Raw genomic sequence first — 17417 nt, forward strand, 5'->3', positions numbered from 1 at the left:
GGACAGCTTCCCATCGTTTGACTAACTCCCAAAGGTAGACAGCGCCATCTGCTGGAAAACATGCATATAACATTTAAAGAGATAGTTCACCTAAAAATGAAAATTCTGTCATCATTTCCTCACCCTCAAGTTGTTCCAAACCTGTATGAATTTCTTTCTTCTGCTGAACACAAAAGAAGATATTTTGAAGAATCTTAGTAACCAAACAGTGATGGTCCCCACTGACTTCCATAGTATGGACAAAATCATATGGGGAAGTCAATGGGGACCAGAAACGATTTTTATCTATCAATCAATCTATTAATCTATCTATCTATCTATCTATCTATCTATCTATCTATCTATCTATCTATCTATCTATCTATCTATGCACAGTCAGAAAAATTGTGCAAAACTTTACTTTTAGGGTTACAACAGCTTGTCACTGAGGCGCGGTACCCTCAAAGTGACAACTTTGTACCTTATATACCCCTAAAAGGTGCGTTTTAGTATCTTAGACTATATTACACTTAAAGGGTTAGTTCACCCAAAAATGAAAATTCTGTCATTAATTACTCATCCTCATGTTCCACACCCGTAAGACCTTCGTTCATCTTCAGAACACAAATTAAGATATTTTTGATAAAATCCGATGGCTCAGTGAGGCCTGCATCGCCAGTAATAACACTCCCTTTTTTAATGGCCAGAAAGCTGCTAAAAACATACAGTACAGTCCAAAAGTTTGGAACCACTAAGATTTTTAATGTTTTTAAAAGAAGTTTCGTCTGCTCACCAAGGCTACATTTATTTAATTAAAAATACAGTAAAAACAGTAATATTGTGAAATATTATTACAATTTAAAATAACTGTGTACTATTTAAATATATTTGACAAAGTAATTTATTCCTGTGATGCAAAGCTGAATTTTCAGCATCATTACTCCAGTCTTCAGTGTCACATGATCCTTCAGAAATCATTCTAATATGATGATCTGCTGCTCAAGAAACATTTAATGTGTACGATTGTACAAAATATTTGTGTACAATATTTTTTTTCAGGATTATTTGATGAATAGAAAGTTCAAAAGAACAGTGTTTATCTGAAATCTAATCTTTTGTAACAATATAAATGTCTTTACTGCCACTTTTGATTGATTTAATGCATCCTTGCTGAATAAAAGTATTCATTTCTTTAATTTCTTTTCAAAAAAATAAAAATAAAAATTCTTACTGACCCCAAACTTTTGAACGGTAGTGTATAATGCTACAGAAGCTTTGTATTTCAGATAAATGCTGTTCTTTTGAACTTTCTATTCATCAAGGAATCCTGAAAAAAAAAAGTACACAACTGTTTTCAACATTGAAAATAATCATAAATGTTTATTGAGCAGCAGATCAGCATATTAGAAAGATTTCTGAAGGATCATGTGACACTGAAGACTGGAGTAATGATGCTGAAAATTCAGCTTTGATCACAGGAATAAATTACTTTGTCAAATATATTTAAATAGTACACAGTTATTTTAAATTGTAATAATATTTCACAATATTACTGTTTTTAAATGTTAATAAATGTAGCCTTGGTGAGCAGACGAAACTTCTTTTAAAAACATTAAAAATCTTAGTGGTTCCAAACTTTTGGACTGTACTGTATTTAAAACAGATCATGTGACTACAGTGTTTCAACCTATTATAAAGTGACAAGAATACTTTTTGTGTACCAAAAAAAAAAAAAAAAATGACTTTATTCAACAATACCTATAGTGCAAAACACTGCTTCATGAAGCTTCAAAGCTTTACGAATCTTTTATTTCAAATTAGTGGTTCAGAGTGCCAAAATCACGTGATTTCAGTAAATGAGGCTTCATTACGTCATAACTTCAAATAATTCATGTGACTTTGGCAGTTTGATACATGCTCTGAACCACTGATTTGAAATAAAAGATTCGTAAAGCTTCGAAGCTTCATGAAGCAGTGTTTTGAAATTGCCCATCACTAGATATTGTTGAATAAAGTCGTATTTCGTTATTTTTGGTGCACAAAAAGTATTCTCTTCTGGCCATTGAAAAAGGGAGTGTTATTGCTGGTGATGCAGGCCTCACTGAGCCATCGGATTTCATCAAAAATATCTTAATTTGTGTTCTGAAGATATGGGTGTGGAACGACATGAGGGTGAGTAATTAATGACAGAATTTTCATTTATGGGTGAACTAACCCTTTAAGGTACTTCTATGAGACTTTTAGGGGGTAAATACGATACAAAGATCCCTTTAAAAGTACAAGTTTTGCACATTTTTACTGAGAGTGTGGGATGAATGTGAAGCATGTAACAGAACACACTGTCCCACAATCTAGTGCACTTAAAGTGACCTATTTCCACTGTGATGAATGAATCGCAAATTTGTTGATCATACTGTCAAATGTTAACATATTTGAGGTTAAATTAAGGTTAAAAAAAATTCAGACTTGACTCACTAATTTAAACAGGCAATATGATGAGGTCATGTGACAAGCGTTTGAAACATTTCTCATTGCATGCTGTTTCTGTTGCATTCTGCATACTCAATTCACATATGCAGTTATGAGTTATGTTTATTCAGACATTACAGCATGAATATAATCATGTTGTCTGTTATTGTCAGAGACATTTGTCATAATTGTCCATGATATCATCAAAACACTTTGCTTTGATCCAGGGCGAAGTTAGTAACTATTTTAAGATGCTGATAAAGGCTGACAGTGTTTGTGTGTTGAACACATGCCTTTAATATCCGCATGTTTTTAGTCGCGTTCCTCCTCTTTCTGCACAGTGGTGTCGAAAGCCAAACCATTCAGTGTTTATTGCAAGATCACTGCGGTAAAAAACAGGCACTTCAAAATAACCATTTGACCTCAATATGGGTCAGAAGGAAAAGGTTTTACACACTGTTTGTTTCATCTCACAGCTCTTACATGAGTCTTTTAGTTTAAATTGTCACTTGTTTGTTTTTTAGAATCTAAATGCTACTTGCAAGTGGGTCAGTATTTGTTCTCAGTAAGACAACATTGTTCAACCTCTCTTTTTAACCACAAGTGCAAAAACAAAAAAGATCAAAAGCAAAGATATATCGCACTATATATTCTGAAAGTTGGCAGCAGATTAATACCTCTGTGGTATTAGTAAACATGCGAAACTTTTCACAAGCCTCATATCAGTATTCAGTATGTCATATCAGTGTTCATCTCGAGATGATCTGTAACAGTGTTCAGAATTTCTCATAGCTAATGTCACATGGACGTTTCTTCATTTCCTGTTGCTCACAGACGGCCTTTTAAAGACAAAAAGATGCATTCTCCACGTTCCCGAGGGTCCCGACATCATCCTGTGAATAGAAGACTTTTTTTCTGAATATTACAAAAATGCAGTGTGGGTCTTAGTGCTCAACCATTTCATCTTTTAATGTTATTCAAAATGTTCTTTCAAACTTCACAACAACACAAAATATGTATAAACATCATTTTTTATTTCATTTTTTTCAGAGTATTTCTAAAAACATTTTATTTACGTAATAATAATAACAATTAAAATACATCATGAATGTATTGATTACAGGTCTTTGAGGGTAGAATAGATGATGAAGTGAATGTTGCTCATTTTTTTGCATGTTTGTTTCATTTTTACTTTCCTTTTGTAATACTCTGTTTCTCTGCTCTACCAACCTCAAACTTGTGGTATTTTAGTAACATTGATATACTATTATACACTGTAAAAAAAAAAAAGGTCTAAAAATAGGGCACAATGTACAGTATAAATATGAAAGAATTTTCCATATTTATTTTATTTATTTCTTTTTTAAAAACAGGTGTTTTACCTCTATTTTGAATTATGCATTGCATTGTGTTGTGTTTTAGGGTTAATCACAATTTCTGTAAAATTACAGGATAATGTCCTGGCAGAAAATTACCAGTACATTTTCCAATTTTATTTTTTACAGTGTAGTTTTTGTAATTTTATTTTTCTACTGTCTGTTTTCATTTTAAACTGTCATTTTTACAGAAGAGGATTAGGGCCAAGCAATAATAAAAAAATAAAACCATCTCGAGATTAAAGTTGTTAAATTACGAGAAAAACCTCGTTAAATTTCGAGAAAAAAGTCGAGATAAAATGTTGAGAATAAAGTCATTAAATTCAGAGAAAAAAATCGTTAAATTACGAGAACAAATTCGTTAAATTATGAGAAAAATGTCATTAAATTTCAAGAAAAAAGTCGAGATAAAATGTTGAGAATAAAGTCATTAAATTACTAGAAATAAGTCGTTAAATTACGAGAACAAATTCGTTAAATTATGAGAAAAATGTCGTTAAATTTCGAGAAAAAAGTCGAGATAAAATGTTGAGACTAAAGTCATTAAATTACGAGAAAAAAGTTGTTAAATTACGAGAACAAATTCGTTAAATTATGAGAAAAATGTCGTTAAATTTCGAGAAAAAAGTCGAGATAAAATGTTGAGAATAAAGTCATTAAATTACTAGAAAAAAAGTCGTTAAATTACGAGAACAAATTCGTTAAATTATGAGAAAAATGTCGTTAAATTTCGAGAAAAAAGTCGAGATAAAATGTTGAGACTAAAGTCATTAAATTACGAGAAAAACGTTGTTAAATTACGAGAACAAATTTGTTAAATTATGAGAAAAATGTCGTTAAATTTCGAGAAAAAACTCGAGATAAAATGTTGAGAATAAAGTCATTAAATTACGAGAAAAAAGTTGTTAAATTATGAGAACATTTCGTTAAATTATGAGAAAAAACTTGTTAAATTTCGAGAAAAAAGTCGAGATAAAATGTTGAGAATAAAGTCATTAAATTACAAGAAAAAAAGTTGTTAAATTACGAGAACAAATTCGTTAAATTATGAGAAAAATGTCGTTAAATTTCGAGAAAAAAGTCGAGATAAAATGTTGAGAATAAAGTCATTAAATTACAAGAAAAAAGTTGTTAAATTACGAGAACAAATTCGTTAAATTATGAGAAAAATGTCGTTAAATTTCGAGAAAAAACTCGAGATAAAATGTTGAGAATAAAGTCATTAAATTACGAGAAAAAAGTTGTTAAATTATGAGAACATTTCGTTAAATTATGAGAAAAAACTTGTTAAATTTCGAGAAAAAAGTCGAGATAAAATGTTGAGAATAAAGTCATTAAATTACGAGAAAAAAGTTGTTAAATTATGAGAACATTTCGTTAAATTATGAGAAAAAACTTGTTAAATTTCGAGAAAAAAGTCGAGATAAAATGTTGAGAATAAAGTCATTAAATTACGAGAAAAAAGTTGTTAAATTACGAGAACAAATTCGTTAAATTATGAGAAAAATGTCGTTAAATTTCGAGAAAAAAAGTCGAGATAAAATGTTGAGACTAAAGTCATTAAATTACGAGAAAAAAGTCATAGCCATGTTTGTCTACATGTTTTTTAAGTTTTATTTTTATTTTTATTTTATTTAGTTATGACATTTTAATGCTTCAACTAAATGAAAATGAAAAATGCTGCCTTGACAACTAGCTGAAACAAAATAAGTTAATTTTTTAATATATTCTATTTTTGTTAATTATTTTATTTCAAATAACTAAAGACTTTTTTTATAGTTTTTTTTTTAACCAATTATAACTTATAATTATAAGTCGTTAACTACATGTCCCAGTTTTCCTGTAATGTAAGGTTAGGCTTATTTTGTCATTCCTTTGGCATTCTGCGTCGCAGTGCAAGACCTCTTAGTCTTTGAATTCAATATAATAATCAAGTCACGAGAATAAACCCGGCATGCATTTAAGACTTGTTCTCAATAAAATCTGATTTTTTTTCTCTGACCACTCCAGCTTGTGTCTATTTATTGTGTGTGTGTGTTTGTTGCAGCTTGAAATCACTGTCAAACTATTTTAGCACATGAAAAGCTCAAGCAGCCACAACAGAAAACAGACAATTGCAGGATACAGAGAAACCTCTTAAATGTTAAAGTCAAGGTCTAAAGATCTACTGGTTGAATATGAGGTCAGCTATTTTTGCCTGGCTTCGTACACAAGCTCAAATTTAAAAAGCACTCACAAAGTATGACATTTAAAAACACATCGATTGAAAATGAATGAATTATAAAGGGTTGACATTGAGTGAATCATGCAATATTGAGGTCATTTCATTCCAAAATACAAAAGACAAAAAGTATGTAAAAACATCTAAATAATCTGGACACGCACACACACATAGAGAGAGAGAGAGAGAAAGAGAAATATTATACTCAAAAAAAAAAAAAAAAAAAGGCTGTTTTTATTCGTTCTGCTGTGAAATGTGACCTGGACTTGTTTTAGTAAGAATTACTCCATTCTGAACTCCATTCTTGGTCTCCTGAAGTCTCTGACCTTTCGATGATGTTTGTGACCTTTTGCATCTTTCCTCTTCAGGTTTCTGTTCCAATCAGTATGTGATATTAATTCTATTGTTTATTCATTTAACTGTGTGTTTTACATTTACCCTCAAGCAAATCACATTAGGGAAGATGTGGCTGGCTTTGTCTGATCACGAGGATGTCATGTTTAGTCAGTGGTTCCCAACCTTTTTTACTCCAAGGCCCTCTCTCTCCAAATCAAACTTTGCAGACATTTTTTACAACTTAAAATTACTTTGTTCAGTACAGTAAGTCAAATAAGCACAAATCAACCTGCCATACCAAACAAGACTACAGGGAGACGCCAAAGGACTGCATATAGCTACTATATGGCTCCATTCAGAATTATTAAACACACCAAAATACAAATAAAAGAACAAGCAATCGTGTCTATGTTTGGAGCAACTGATGCCCATAAACACCACTCATCCTCACAAACTCCTCCAAAACATGCTTCCATATGTTATAAAACACTCACAGTAGTACATTAATTTTGACAACTACGCAAATTTATTGAACTTTGTTCATGCAGAAATACGATGTTATAGCCTAAGGGACAAGGATGAAGACCTTTATTGGATGCCCGTGGTCTTCGATTGGCATGATTGTGTAAATGACATTACTAAATGGGCCCAGGAATACTTCCAGAAACCACTGTCGGTAAACACAATCCGCCGTGCCATCTGCAGATGCCAACTAAAGCTCTATCACGCAAAAAGGAAGCCATATGTGAACATGGTCCAGAAGCGCCATTGTGTCCTGTGGTCCAAGACTCATTTAAAATGGACTGTTTCAAAGTGGAAAAGTGATCTATGGTCAGACGAGTCCAAATTTTACACTCTCGTTGGAAATCACGGACGCTGTGTCCTCCAGACTAAAGAGGAGGGAGACCTTCCAGCATGTTATCAGTGTTCAGTTCAAAAGCCAGCATCTCTGATGGTATGGGGGTGGATAAGTGCATATACAGTATGGGCAGCTTGCATGTTTTGGAAGGCACTATGAATGCTGAAAGGTATATAAAGGTTTTAGAGCAACATATGCTCCCCTCCAGATGATGTCTATTTCAGGGAAGGCCTTGTGTATTTCAGCAGGGCAATGCAAAACCACATAGTGCAGCTGTTACAACACCATGGCTTTGTCGTAGAAGAGTCCGGGTGCTGAATTGGCCTGTCTGCAGTCTAGATCTTTTACCTATAGAGAACATTTGGCGCATCATTAAATGAAACAAGACCACAAACTTTTCAGCAGCTGGAAACCCATAACAGGCAAGAATGGGACCAAATTCCAACACTTAAACTCCAGAAACCCATAACCTCGCTGCCCAGACATCTTCACACTGTTTGACAAGAAGAGGAGATGCTACACCATGGTAAACATGCCCCCGTCCCAACTATTTTGAGATCTGTAGCAGGCATAAAATTTGAAATGAGCTCATTTTGTGCATAAAATTGTTTAAACATTTGTTATGTTATCTATGATCTATTGTGAAATATTGGCTCATGTCTTTTAGTTTTCATTTTATTCAAATGTAAAAAACATCCCAACATTTCCAGAATTTGGGTTGTACATGGTTTGTTTGCGCATCAATAAAAACAGACTCATTCATGCTTAATGTACGACTCCTGTATGTTACTGTAATCGTCTTTACCTTCATTACAATCGTCATCCATCAAAACTTTGTAACATATGTTAGGGATAATAAACAGTCAGCTTATAATAACAGATTTTCTTTAACATGCTAGCTGGGTGAATAAACACGTGGCCAATTGTGTCTAATTATAATAAAAATCTGACCAAACAATGCAGGTAAATGCATGAAACAAACATTAGATCTTTTGTACACCAATGAGTCATTTGAACTTCTTCTTCCTCATGATTATAGTTATCTGAGTTGTTTACTTGGTTCCACTTGTAGACAGTTTGGTCACAAGTCAGCAAGAGGATTATGAAACTACTAGTTGGCTATTTTGGTTTCATTTAAAAACACTTATATCTTATGTCATTTGTCTTTTAGATTCAATAACAGTAATTTAGACACAAAATGCACTTTCCTGGCTGTGTGCCGAGCTGCATTGCAGGTTTTTTTTTTTTTTTTATCTATTGAGTCTCCTTCAGCTGAGAATGAAGGACAAGCAGTTCTGTGCAGTGAAACTGCAGTACATGATGGACAAACAGGAGATTCGAGGGAGTTAACCAAACGGATTCTTGGAAAGCTGCACAATTAGTGTTGTATGACTAACAATGGATTAGGAGTGAACAATAAACCATGAGTTTGTTGAACTGACTGAATCATCCTGTCACAGCAAGCACAGGGTTGCCAGGTCTGCTTGACAATAATACCCCAATACTAAAACTCATTATATATCTACAGAGCCCCACGCATGACATTCAAGAAAAAAATTAAATCATGCACACAATTTAGCCAATAATTTTTTCCTTCATGTCATGTCCGGGGCTCCATATATATCACTTGGAAATTAAAAACAGATATTTTTCACATTATACATACTTAGATTTTTCTTTCACTTACTATATAAGGTATCAGCATAAGAAAATAAAGAAAAATCAAGTCTGATTATCTCTTGATTTACAAAGTAGGCCTATACTACTTCAATTCATTTCAAATGAGATACATTTTAGGGGTTGCTTGAATAATATAATAGACAAGTATAACATAAATTACGTAACTGGATGGGTTATAAGAATTTACTACATTAACTTTGAACAGAATGGCAACTCATAATGAAACTGAATAGGAAAAATACATCATAAGCTTCTGAAAGCTTTGTGTGATGAGCAAAATTGTAATTTCCTGCAAATCTTTCCCTCTGTCCACATCCATTCAAATAATGTACATTCAAGGAATCATGTTTCACAACTATCATTAATGTCTAACCAGTTAACAATGCCATATTTAATTTGAGAGCAATGGCAGAAGGCAATATTTCCTGTATACAGCCTTACATTTCTGTTTATTCATCATATAAAGATATCACATGACTAAGAAGAAGATATTTCGAAGAATATGGGTAACCAAACAGTTGATCGATCCCATTGACTTCCTAGTATGGAAAAAAAAAATACACAACAGTTTGGTTATAGACATTCCTCAAAATGTCTTCTTTTGTGTTTAGCAGAAGATAAATAAATAAATAAAAATTTCCTCATAATTTACTCACCCCCATGTCATCCAAGATGTCCTTGCCCTTCTTTCTTCAGTCGAAAAGAAATTAAAGTTTTTGATGAAAACATTACAGGATTTTTCTCCATATAGTGGATTTCAAAGGTCAAAATTACAGTTTCAGTGCAGCTTCAAAGCATTTTACACAATCCCAGACGAGAAATAAGGGTCTTATCTAGAGAAACCATCCCTCATTTTCTAAAAAAAAAAAAAAATGAAAAATTGTATATGTTTTAACCATAAATGCTCATCTTGAACTAGCTTTGAACTAGTTTGAACTAAAGTTTGAACTAAATTGTCATATACAATATGCAAGTATTTTTTTAGAAAATGAGTGATGGTTTATCTAGATAAGACTCTTATTCCTCATCTGGGATCATGTAAAATGCTTTGGAGCCGTACTAAAACTGTAATTTTGACCATCATCCGTTTGGGGTCCATTGAAGTCCACTATATGGAGAAAAATCCTGGAATGTTTTCATCAAAAACCTTAATTTCTTTTCGACTGAAGAAAGAAAGACATGAACATCTTGAATGACATGGGGGTGAGTAAATTATCAGGAAATTTTCATTTGAAAGTGAACTGTCCCTTTAAGGATTCTCCGATTCGAACACGTTTCTTGGCAACCAGAATCCAGCGACCCTCCTCTCCACTGGATGTCGCTGCAGTCCAAGAAAGAGACCCCTCCCATTGACTTTTCAAAACCTGCCCAAAGGGTGTGTTTTTAAGAGCTGTACATATATTTGTTCTGCATCACGCACTGCAGACATGGGAGAAGGAGACGGTGTGTGTGAAATGATCAGTCGTATCGCTAAAGGACATCGAATAAGTTCGTTAAGGAGCGCTGAAAAGCCCGCGTGACGCCGCCACGAATACAACAACGTCATTCGTAGTTGAAGCGACTTTTCCTGTCGTCTGTATCGGGACAGGACAGCAGGTTGTGATGTTATCAGAAGAGCAAACATGAAGAAAACGTGATTGGTGCCTTTGGACTGTATCGATGAGGAGTGTTTTGGAGTTGTCATTGAGTGTGTCCTTTTTTCTGAGGGGATGATGATGGTGATGTTGGAGGAGGAAGAAAATGAACATCAGTTGTACCTTTTAGTGTAGTGCCTTGAGGGAACACATACCCGCATATATTTCCTGGTCTATATGCAGGTATATTCACACACACCCCTGTATATGTTTCCTGGTTTTCACCTGAAGAGGGTGTTTAAGTGTTTTACTGACGCCAGGAAGTAGGAAAACCTAGAGCCTTTTAGATTTCAGTCAATCCGAAGTTAGAAAATGATCCAGGAATTATCTAGTAGGTTAAAAAGAAACTTCACTATAGAGTTAGTTAAAGCATCGACAGACTTGGTCAGATAATATCGTGTCATTCGTGTATCTGGAGGAGCTTGAGTCCTCTCATCTTGTGAACATGGAGCTCAAGATGTTCATCATTGTCTCGGGGCTCCTGGTGGGCAGTTTGATGCTCCTTGGAGGGGCTGCCAGCTCTCCTGACATGGGCACCGGGATATCCCAGAATAACCACGATCACAAGGACGTGGGACACAACAACACTCACTCCAAGAAGAAGCCCTTCCCGGTTCTGTCATTTGATTATGAGACTGTTCGGTTGCCCTTTGAGATTTCATTATGGGTTCTCCTGGCTTCCTTGATGAAATTGGGTGAGTATGTTTATATTTTTATATTCAGTGGCTTGGTTTTGTGTGTGTGTCTGTTATATACATGCAGTGATGAGCCTAGAGAGACCCCTTAAAGGTAAAGTTCACCCAAAAATGAAAATTCTGTCATTAATTACTCCCCCTCATGTCGTCCCAAACCCATAAATCATAAAAATCTTTTTGATGAAATCTGAGCATTTTCTGTCCCTCCATTGACAGCCTATGCAACTACTACTTTTACTGCCCAGAAAAGTAGTAAAGACATCATTAAAGGGTTAGTTCACCCAAAAATGAAAATTCTGTCATTTATTACTCACCCTCATGCCGTTCCAGACCTGTAAGACCTTCGTTCATCTTCGGAACACAAATGAAGATATTTTTGATGAAATCCGATGGCTCCGTGAGGCCTGCATAGGGAGCAATGACATTTCTTCTCTCAAGATCCATTAATGTACTAAAAACATATTTAAATCAGTTCATGTGAGTACAGTGGTTCAATATTAATATTATATTAATATTATAAAGTGACGAGAATATTTTTGGAGCGCCAAAAAACAAAATAACGACTTATAAAGTGAATATTCTCATCACTTTATAATATTAATATTGAATCACTGTACGCACATGAACTGAATTAAATATGTTTTTAGTACATTAATGGATCTTGAGAGAGGAAATGTCATTGCTCCCTATGCAGGCCTCACTGAGCCATCGGATTTCAACTAAAATATCTTAATTTGTGTTATGAAGATGAACGAAGGTCTTATGGGTGTGGAACGGCATGAGAGTGAATAATAAATGACAGAATTTTCATTTTTGGGTGAACAAACCGTTTAAAGTAATCCATGTGACTTCAGTGTTTAACCTCAATTTTATGAAGCGATGCGAGTGCTTTGTTTGGACAATAAAACATCATTTACCACTTTAAAATGAAAATTCTGTCATTAATTATTCACTCTTGTGTCATCCCAAACCTGTAAGACTTTTGTTCATCTTCAGAACACAAATTACAATCTTTTTGATGAAATCTGAGAGTTTTCTGTCATGCAACTACCACTTTTAAGGCCCAGAAAAGTAGTAAAGACATCATTAAAGTACTCCATGTGATCCAGTGGTTTAACCTCAATTTTATGAAGCAATCTTAGTGCTTTGTTTGTGCAAAAAAAAAAAAACGTGTCAACACAACGCACATGCTCAAATGTTCACGAGAGCATCACGACGTATGCGTTTTGTGTTCATGCGAGAGCTTGCATTGTTGCATCCACGCTATGGATTAGGGCTGGATGATTAATCGAAAAGTAATCGAAACCGAAATTCAGAACCTCTAACCGACGTAATTTTCCCATGTCGGTTATTTCGTTTTTTTAATCCTGTTAATACTTCCCCCTTAAAAACATACTACCGCGTGTGTAGCCATGTGACTCCGCCCTGTCCAGTCAGTGGCATGAAAGCACGCCGAGTCAACACACAAAGACGGCGCACAAGCGGCGAGCCTTGCGTTTTCACTAAACTTTGTCAGTTGTATGTGGTTTAAGGTTTGCCAATTTGGACATTCATGCGATTTTAGACGATCGGATGTGTATTATTATATCAAGCTACTGTGCTCGCGCAGCTGCTTTGTGGCACAAACTTTCATACAAACAGTAGCTGCGCAAAGTGTGAAAATCGCGTGCACAGAGAGGAGTGCAGAAACTAGTTGTCAGCACTGTCCTGTGATTTATCACTAAAGTAGCTTAGAAACTCAAGTTATTGTAGCACACATTTTTCTACTTTTGAAGTAACTATTTACAACCCACAGCTTCACAATTAATAGAGCGACAGTATGACTAATTTGTGCATTTTCTTTATCTGATTTACAACGAGCAGAATCTGTAAGAAATGTTAAGAAGTGTAGATAAAATAACTGCTGTAATTGAGCTGTTATGTCAGATCACTCTTTCAATAGAAAAAATATCCCACCTTTAATAGTCAATCATATTTACAGTATAAACCTTGTCAGTGAACTATGAGGGCAAAAAAAACAAACAAACAAACAAAAAAAAAACCAGAAACAAAATAATCGTTCATTAATCGTAATCGAGGTTTTGATTTTAGGCCATGATCATCCAGCCCTACTATGGCCGATTTCAAAACGCTGCTTCAGGAAGCATCAGAGCACAAATGAATCAGTGTATCGAATCTGCTGTTCGGAGCGCCAAAGTCACGTGATTTCAGCCGTCGGCAGTTTGACACGTGATCTGAATCATGATTCGACACACTGATTCATTATGCTCCGATGCTTCCTGAAGCAGTGTTTTGAAATCGGCCATCACTATATAAGTCGTATTTTGTTTTTTTGGCGCTCCAAAAATATTCTCGTCGCTTTATAATATTAATATTGAACCACTGTACTCACATGAACTGATTTAAATATGTTTTTAGTACATTAATGGATCTTGAGAAAGGAAGTGTCATTGCTCCCTATGGAGGCCTCACGGAGCCATCGGATTTCAACGAAAATATCTTAATTTGTGTTCCAAAGATTAACGAAGGTCTTACGGGTGTGGTACGGCATGAGCGTAAGTAATAAATGACAGAATTTTCATTTTTGGGTGAACTAACCCTTTAATCTCTGGTGCGCATTCACGAGAGCACCATAACGAATGTGTGTTGTGTTGATGCTAGAGCAGACGTTGTTACGTAAACATGTGTTAAATAAAGCGCTAAATTTATGTTTTTTTGCGCAAACAAAGCACTTGCATCGCTTCATGAAATTGAAGTTAAACCACTGGATCACATGGAGTACTTTAATGATGTCTTTACTACCTTTCTGGGGCTTGAAAGTGGTAGTTGCGTAGACTGTCAATGGAGGGACAGAAAGCTCTCAGATTTCATCAAAAAGATCATAATTTATGTTCTGAAGATGAACGAAAGTCTTACAGGTGTGTAACGACATGAGGGTGAGTAATAAACGACAGAATATTCATTTTTGGGTCATTGGGAGTTTCTTCTCTGTTCTCACGCTGCTCCGTTTACCAGTGTAAATATTTCTTTTTCACGCTGTGACCAAGTTGCTCAAATCTCTATGCACATTCCACTTTTTGTGCACGGTCATCAGAACAGTGTTTCTCTCTTGCTGTCAGCATAAAGTCTGGTCCAGATTGCAGTTTATCCTGATAACAGCTGTCTTCTTGGGCAGTAAGACTGATATGTAAAGTGACCAATGGTACACCGTGGGCTCCTGGACAGTTTTGCAACATCAGCCAGCCTGTTTTTGTGTGCATTTATGCCTGCATCAGACTGTCTGTTGGCGTCCTGTCGAGACTGTAACAGTGGTAATGTGAGATTCTTACCTGCCTGCCACTGAATGATACCTTAGTGGACAGTGTCAATTAAACGCCTGACGTACTGATAATTACAGTACTGACCCTAGTGTACATACTGCACTGGGCCTGCTTGATTAGGGCTGTGCATAATATGGATTATTAAATACTGTTTAACTTCCCGAGTGAATTATTATTGGTTAGGAAATGAATGTGTTATTGTGCATGATGTTTTGGGGAAATACAGCAGTCATATGATGCAAGAGGAGAGGAACATGGCGAAGAAGGAAGATGAGGTCAGGCTTCTTCCTGTTTCAGAAGAGCATGTGTAAGCAACAGATGATTTGGCATAACAGTTTCTAGCTTCCTGATGTATGACCCTCCTCGCAGGAGTCTAGTTTTTTTTATTTATTTATTTTTTATTTATTTATTTTTTTTTTGCAAGAATCTTCACCCTGGGGCAAGTTGCATGAACTTCAAAGACTAGTCTTACATGTTTGTCATCACATTTTTTTCTTTAATACCTTTCATGACTCTGTTTAAGTCATTACATAAAAACATAGATCATAAGACTGATTACGCCTAACTAACTGCTGATTGGTCATACTAGTTCATAAGACACAGTCTTAACATAATCGCTATGTTTATATGGCCCCAGATCTTTTCTTTATAGCTGTTCATATCAAGCACATCTGTCAATCATAAATTAGTCCAGAAGACTCATGCACTATAATTATATAGAATAATGTTAGTCTTATGAAGTCAAATATATAGGTTTATGTGAGGAAGAGAAATTTAAAGGATTAGTTCACTTGAAAATTAAAATTTCCTGATACTTTACTCACCCCCATGTCATCCAAGATGTTCATCTTTCTTTCTTCAGTCGAAAAGAAATGAAGGTTTTTGAGGAAAACATTCCAGGATTTTTCTCCATATAGTGGACTTCAACAGTTACCAACGGGTTGAAGGTCCAAATGTCAGTTTCAGTGCAGCTTCAAAGAGCTCTACATGATCCCAGAGGAGGAATAAGAGTCTTATCTAGAGAAACCATCAGTCATTTTCTAAAAAATAAAAATAAAAATGTATATACTTTTGTGATCATCTTGCACTAGCTCTGTGTTGCGCCACGCATTACGTAATCACGTTGGAAAGGTCATGCTTGATGTAGGCAAAAGGACCTATCCAGTGTCTACAAAGCCGATCCAATGTCTACAAAGTCAAACTGCCTTTACAAAAAAGGTAAAACAACGATTTTGGACGATCTTGAAGTTGGAGGAGAAAATGAGATGAGATGAGATGAGTTTTTCGCCCTACAGCACGCATGACCTTTTCAACATGATTACGTAATGCGTGGCGCATAGCAGAGCAGTGCAAGATGAGCATTTGTGGTTAAAAAGTATATAAATGTTTATTTTTTTTAGAAAATGGCAGATCGTTTTGCTAGATAAGACTCTTATTCCTCGTCTGGGATCATGTAGAGCTCTTTGAAGCTGCACTGAAACTGACATTCTTCATATCTTTTCGACTGAAGAAAGAAAAACATTTGACATTTCTAGTGTTTACATCACAGTCCATCTGTTCAAATGCATTGACAGGCCCAAGGGTTAAGCATTAATGTTTCAGAGTCTGTTCATTATTAATAAATGCTCATCATGGGGAGTGAGTGCCAAGTCTCACAACCTGAAGACGGCAAGTAGTAGTTAATACAATATTTATATATTGTATCATTTATATATTGGACTCATTTATAGCTCACGCTCAGAACTATGGTGGGGTTTAGATTAATTAATCAGAACAATTTAAATGAACTCCTGTTCTGCAGATTGAGATTACAATAATTGCTCTGGTGTTGTTTGTGTCGATGTTTAGCAAAGCCGGAATTGAAGTTGCAGTCTTTCAAGAGACCCTGTCAAATTCTTTATCTATAATGACTGGAAAAGCAGCCATTTATACAGAAATATTTCATCGTAGAATGCAGTCATTGACCAAACACAGTCTTATTAATAATTTAAGTTTATTGAAAGATTTTTATACCCAATTGAGTTTATCCTCTTTCACTTTGGGTTTCCCAAACTGTGGTCTGTGAGGGGAACTGCAGGGTTGAGCTGATGAAAAGCTAATAATTTATTCATCCTTAAAATGAAAAAAAAAAAAGAAGAAACACAATAAATAAATAATTTTAAAATTTAAATAAAACTTGAAAAAAATTAAAATTTTACTTGTTTACCTGCATGTCATGTGACTATTAACCAACATCAGAGAACAGTGGATGTGTGTGAATGTGTAAAATTATTCAAATATTAACTTAAAATCTTTGAGTGGCTCACCAGACAAAAAAATTTGGAATCCCTGCTTTAAGGTAACACATCATGTATCTGAAGAATTTAAATATTGATTAATAACATACTATAAATGTGACATAATTGGTCACCAGGCTCAGGTTTCCAAAGAATGTGCCACGGATTACTGCAGAATTCGTTTGTCGTTCTGTTGAAATTTGGTTGAAATAGTTTACTGCAACTCGCGGTTATTTGATTATTTGTCCATTGTTAATTCTCTTTTCTCTTTTGCATTGTTTCATCGATTCTTACATGCTTCCTCTAAAGTGATCTGTGTAAACTGTGACCTCAGGCTGTGAGGCTGAGCAGTCTAGTGTCTGTTTAGATTAGAGTTCTCACCAGACCACTGTCGCTCACTGTTTACTTTTGTTAGTTTGATCAGCTGATTAGGGCTCAGACAGGATAGAGATCTGGCCTGACCAGTGGGATTACAGCAGAGCCGCTGGAGAGGATAGCAAACATCCAAATTCTCTGGTCTGTAAATGCTTCGGTCATTAACATTGAGTCTTAAGAAGCTCCTTAAGGTTCTG

General features: G+C 35.0%; 1 protein-coding gene across 1 annotated transcript in view; it reads left to right on the forward strand.

Annotated features, from left to right (window-relative positions):
• The first annotated feature begins 10271 nt into the window (after window positions 1–10271).
• The window catches only part of slc9a1a (solute carrier family 9 member A1a), a 48307-nt gene continuing 41161 nt past the window's right edge, over window positions 10272–17417 (forward strand). The window contains exon 1 of the mRNA XM_048151752.1: window positions 10272–11249. Within this exon, the coding sequence (XP_048007709.1) occupies window positions 11000–11249 (250 nt within the window). The 5' untranslated portion in view covers window positions 10272–10999. The remainder of the gene's footprint in view (window positions 11250–17417) is intronic.

The sequence above is a fragment of the Megalobrama amblycephala genome, linkage group LG13 (assembly GCF_018812025.1).
Source record: "Megalobrama amblycephala isolate DHTTF-2021 linkage group LG13, ASM1881202v1, whole genome shotgun sequence".
Lineage (NCBI taxonomy): Eukaryota > Metazoa > Chordata > Actinopteri > Cypriniformes > Xenocyprididae > Megalobrama > Megalobrama amblycephala.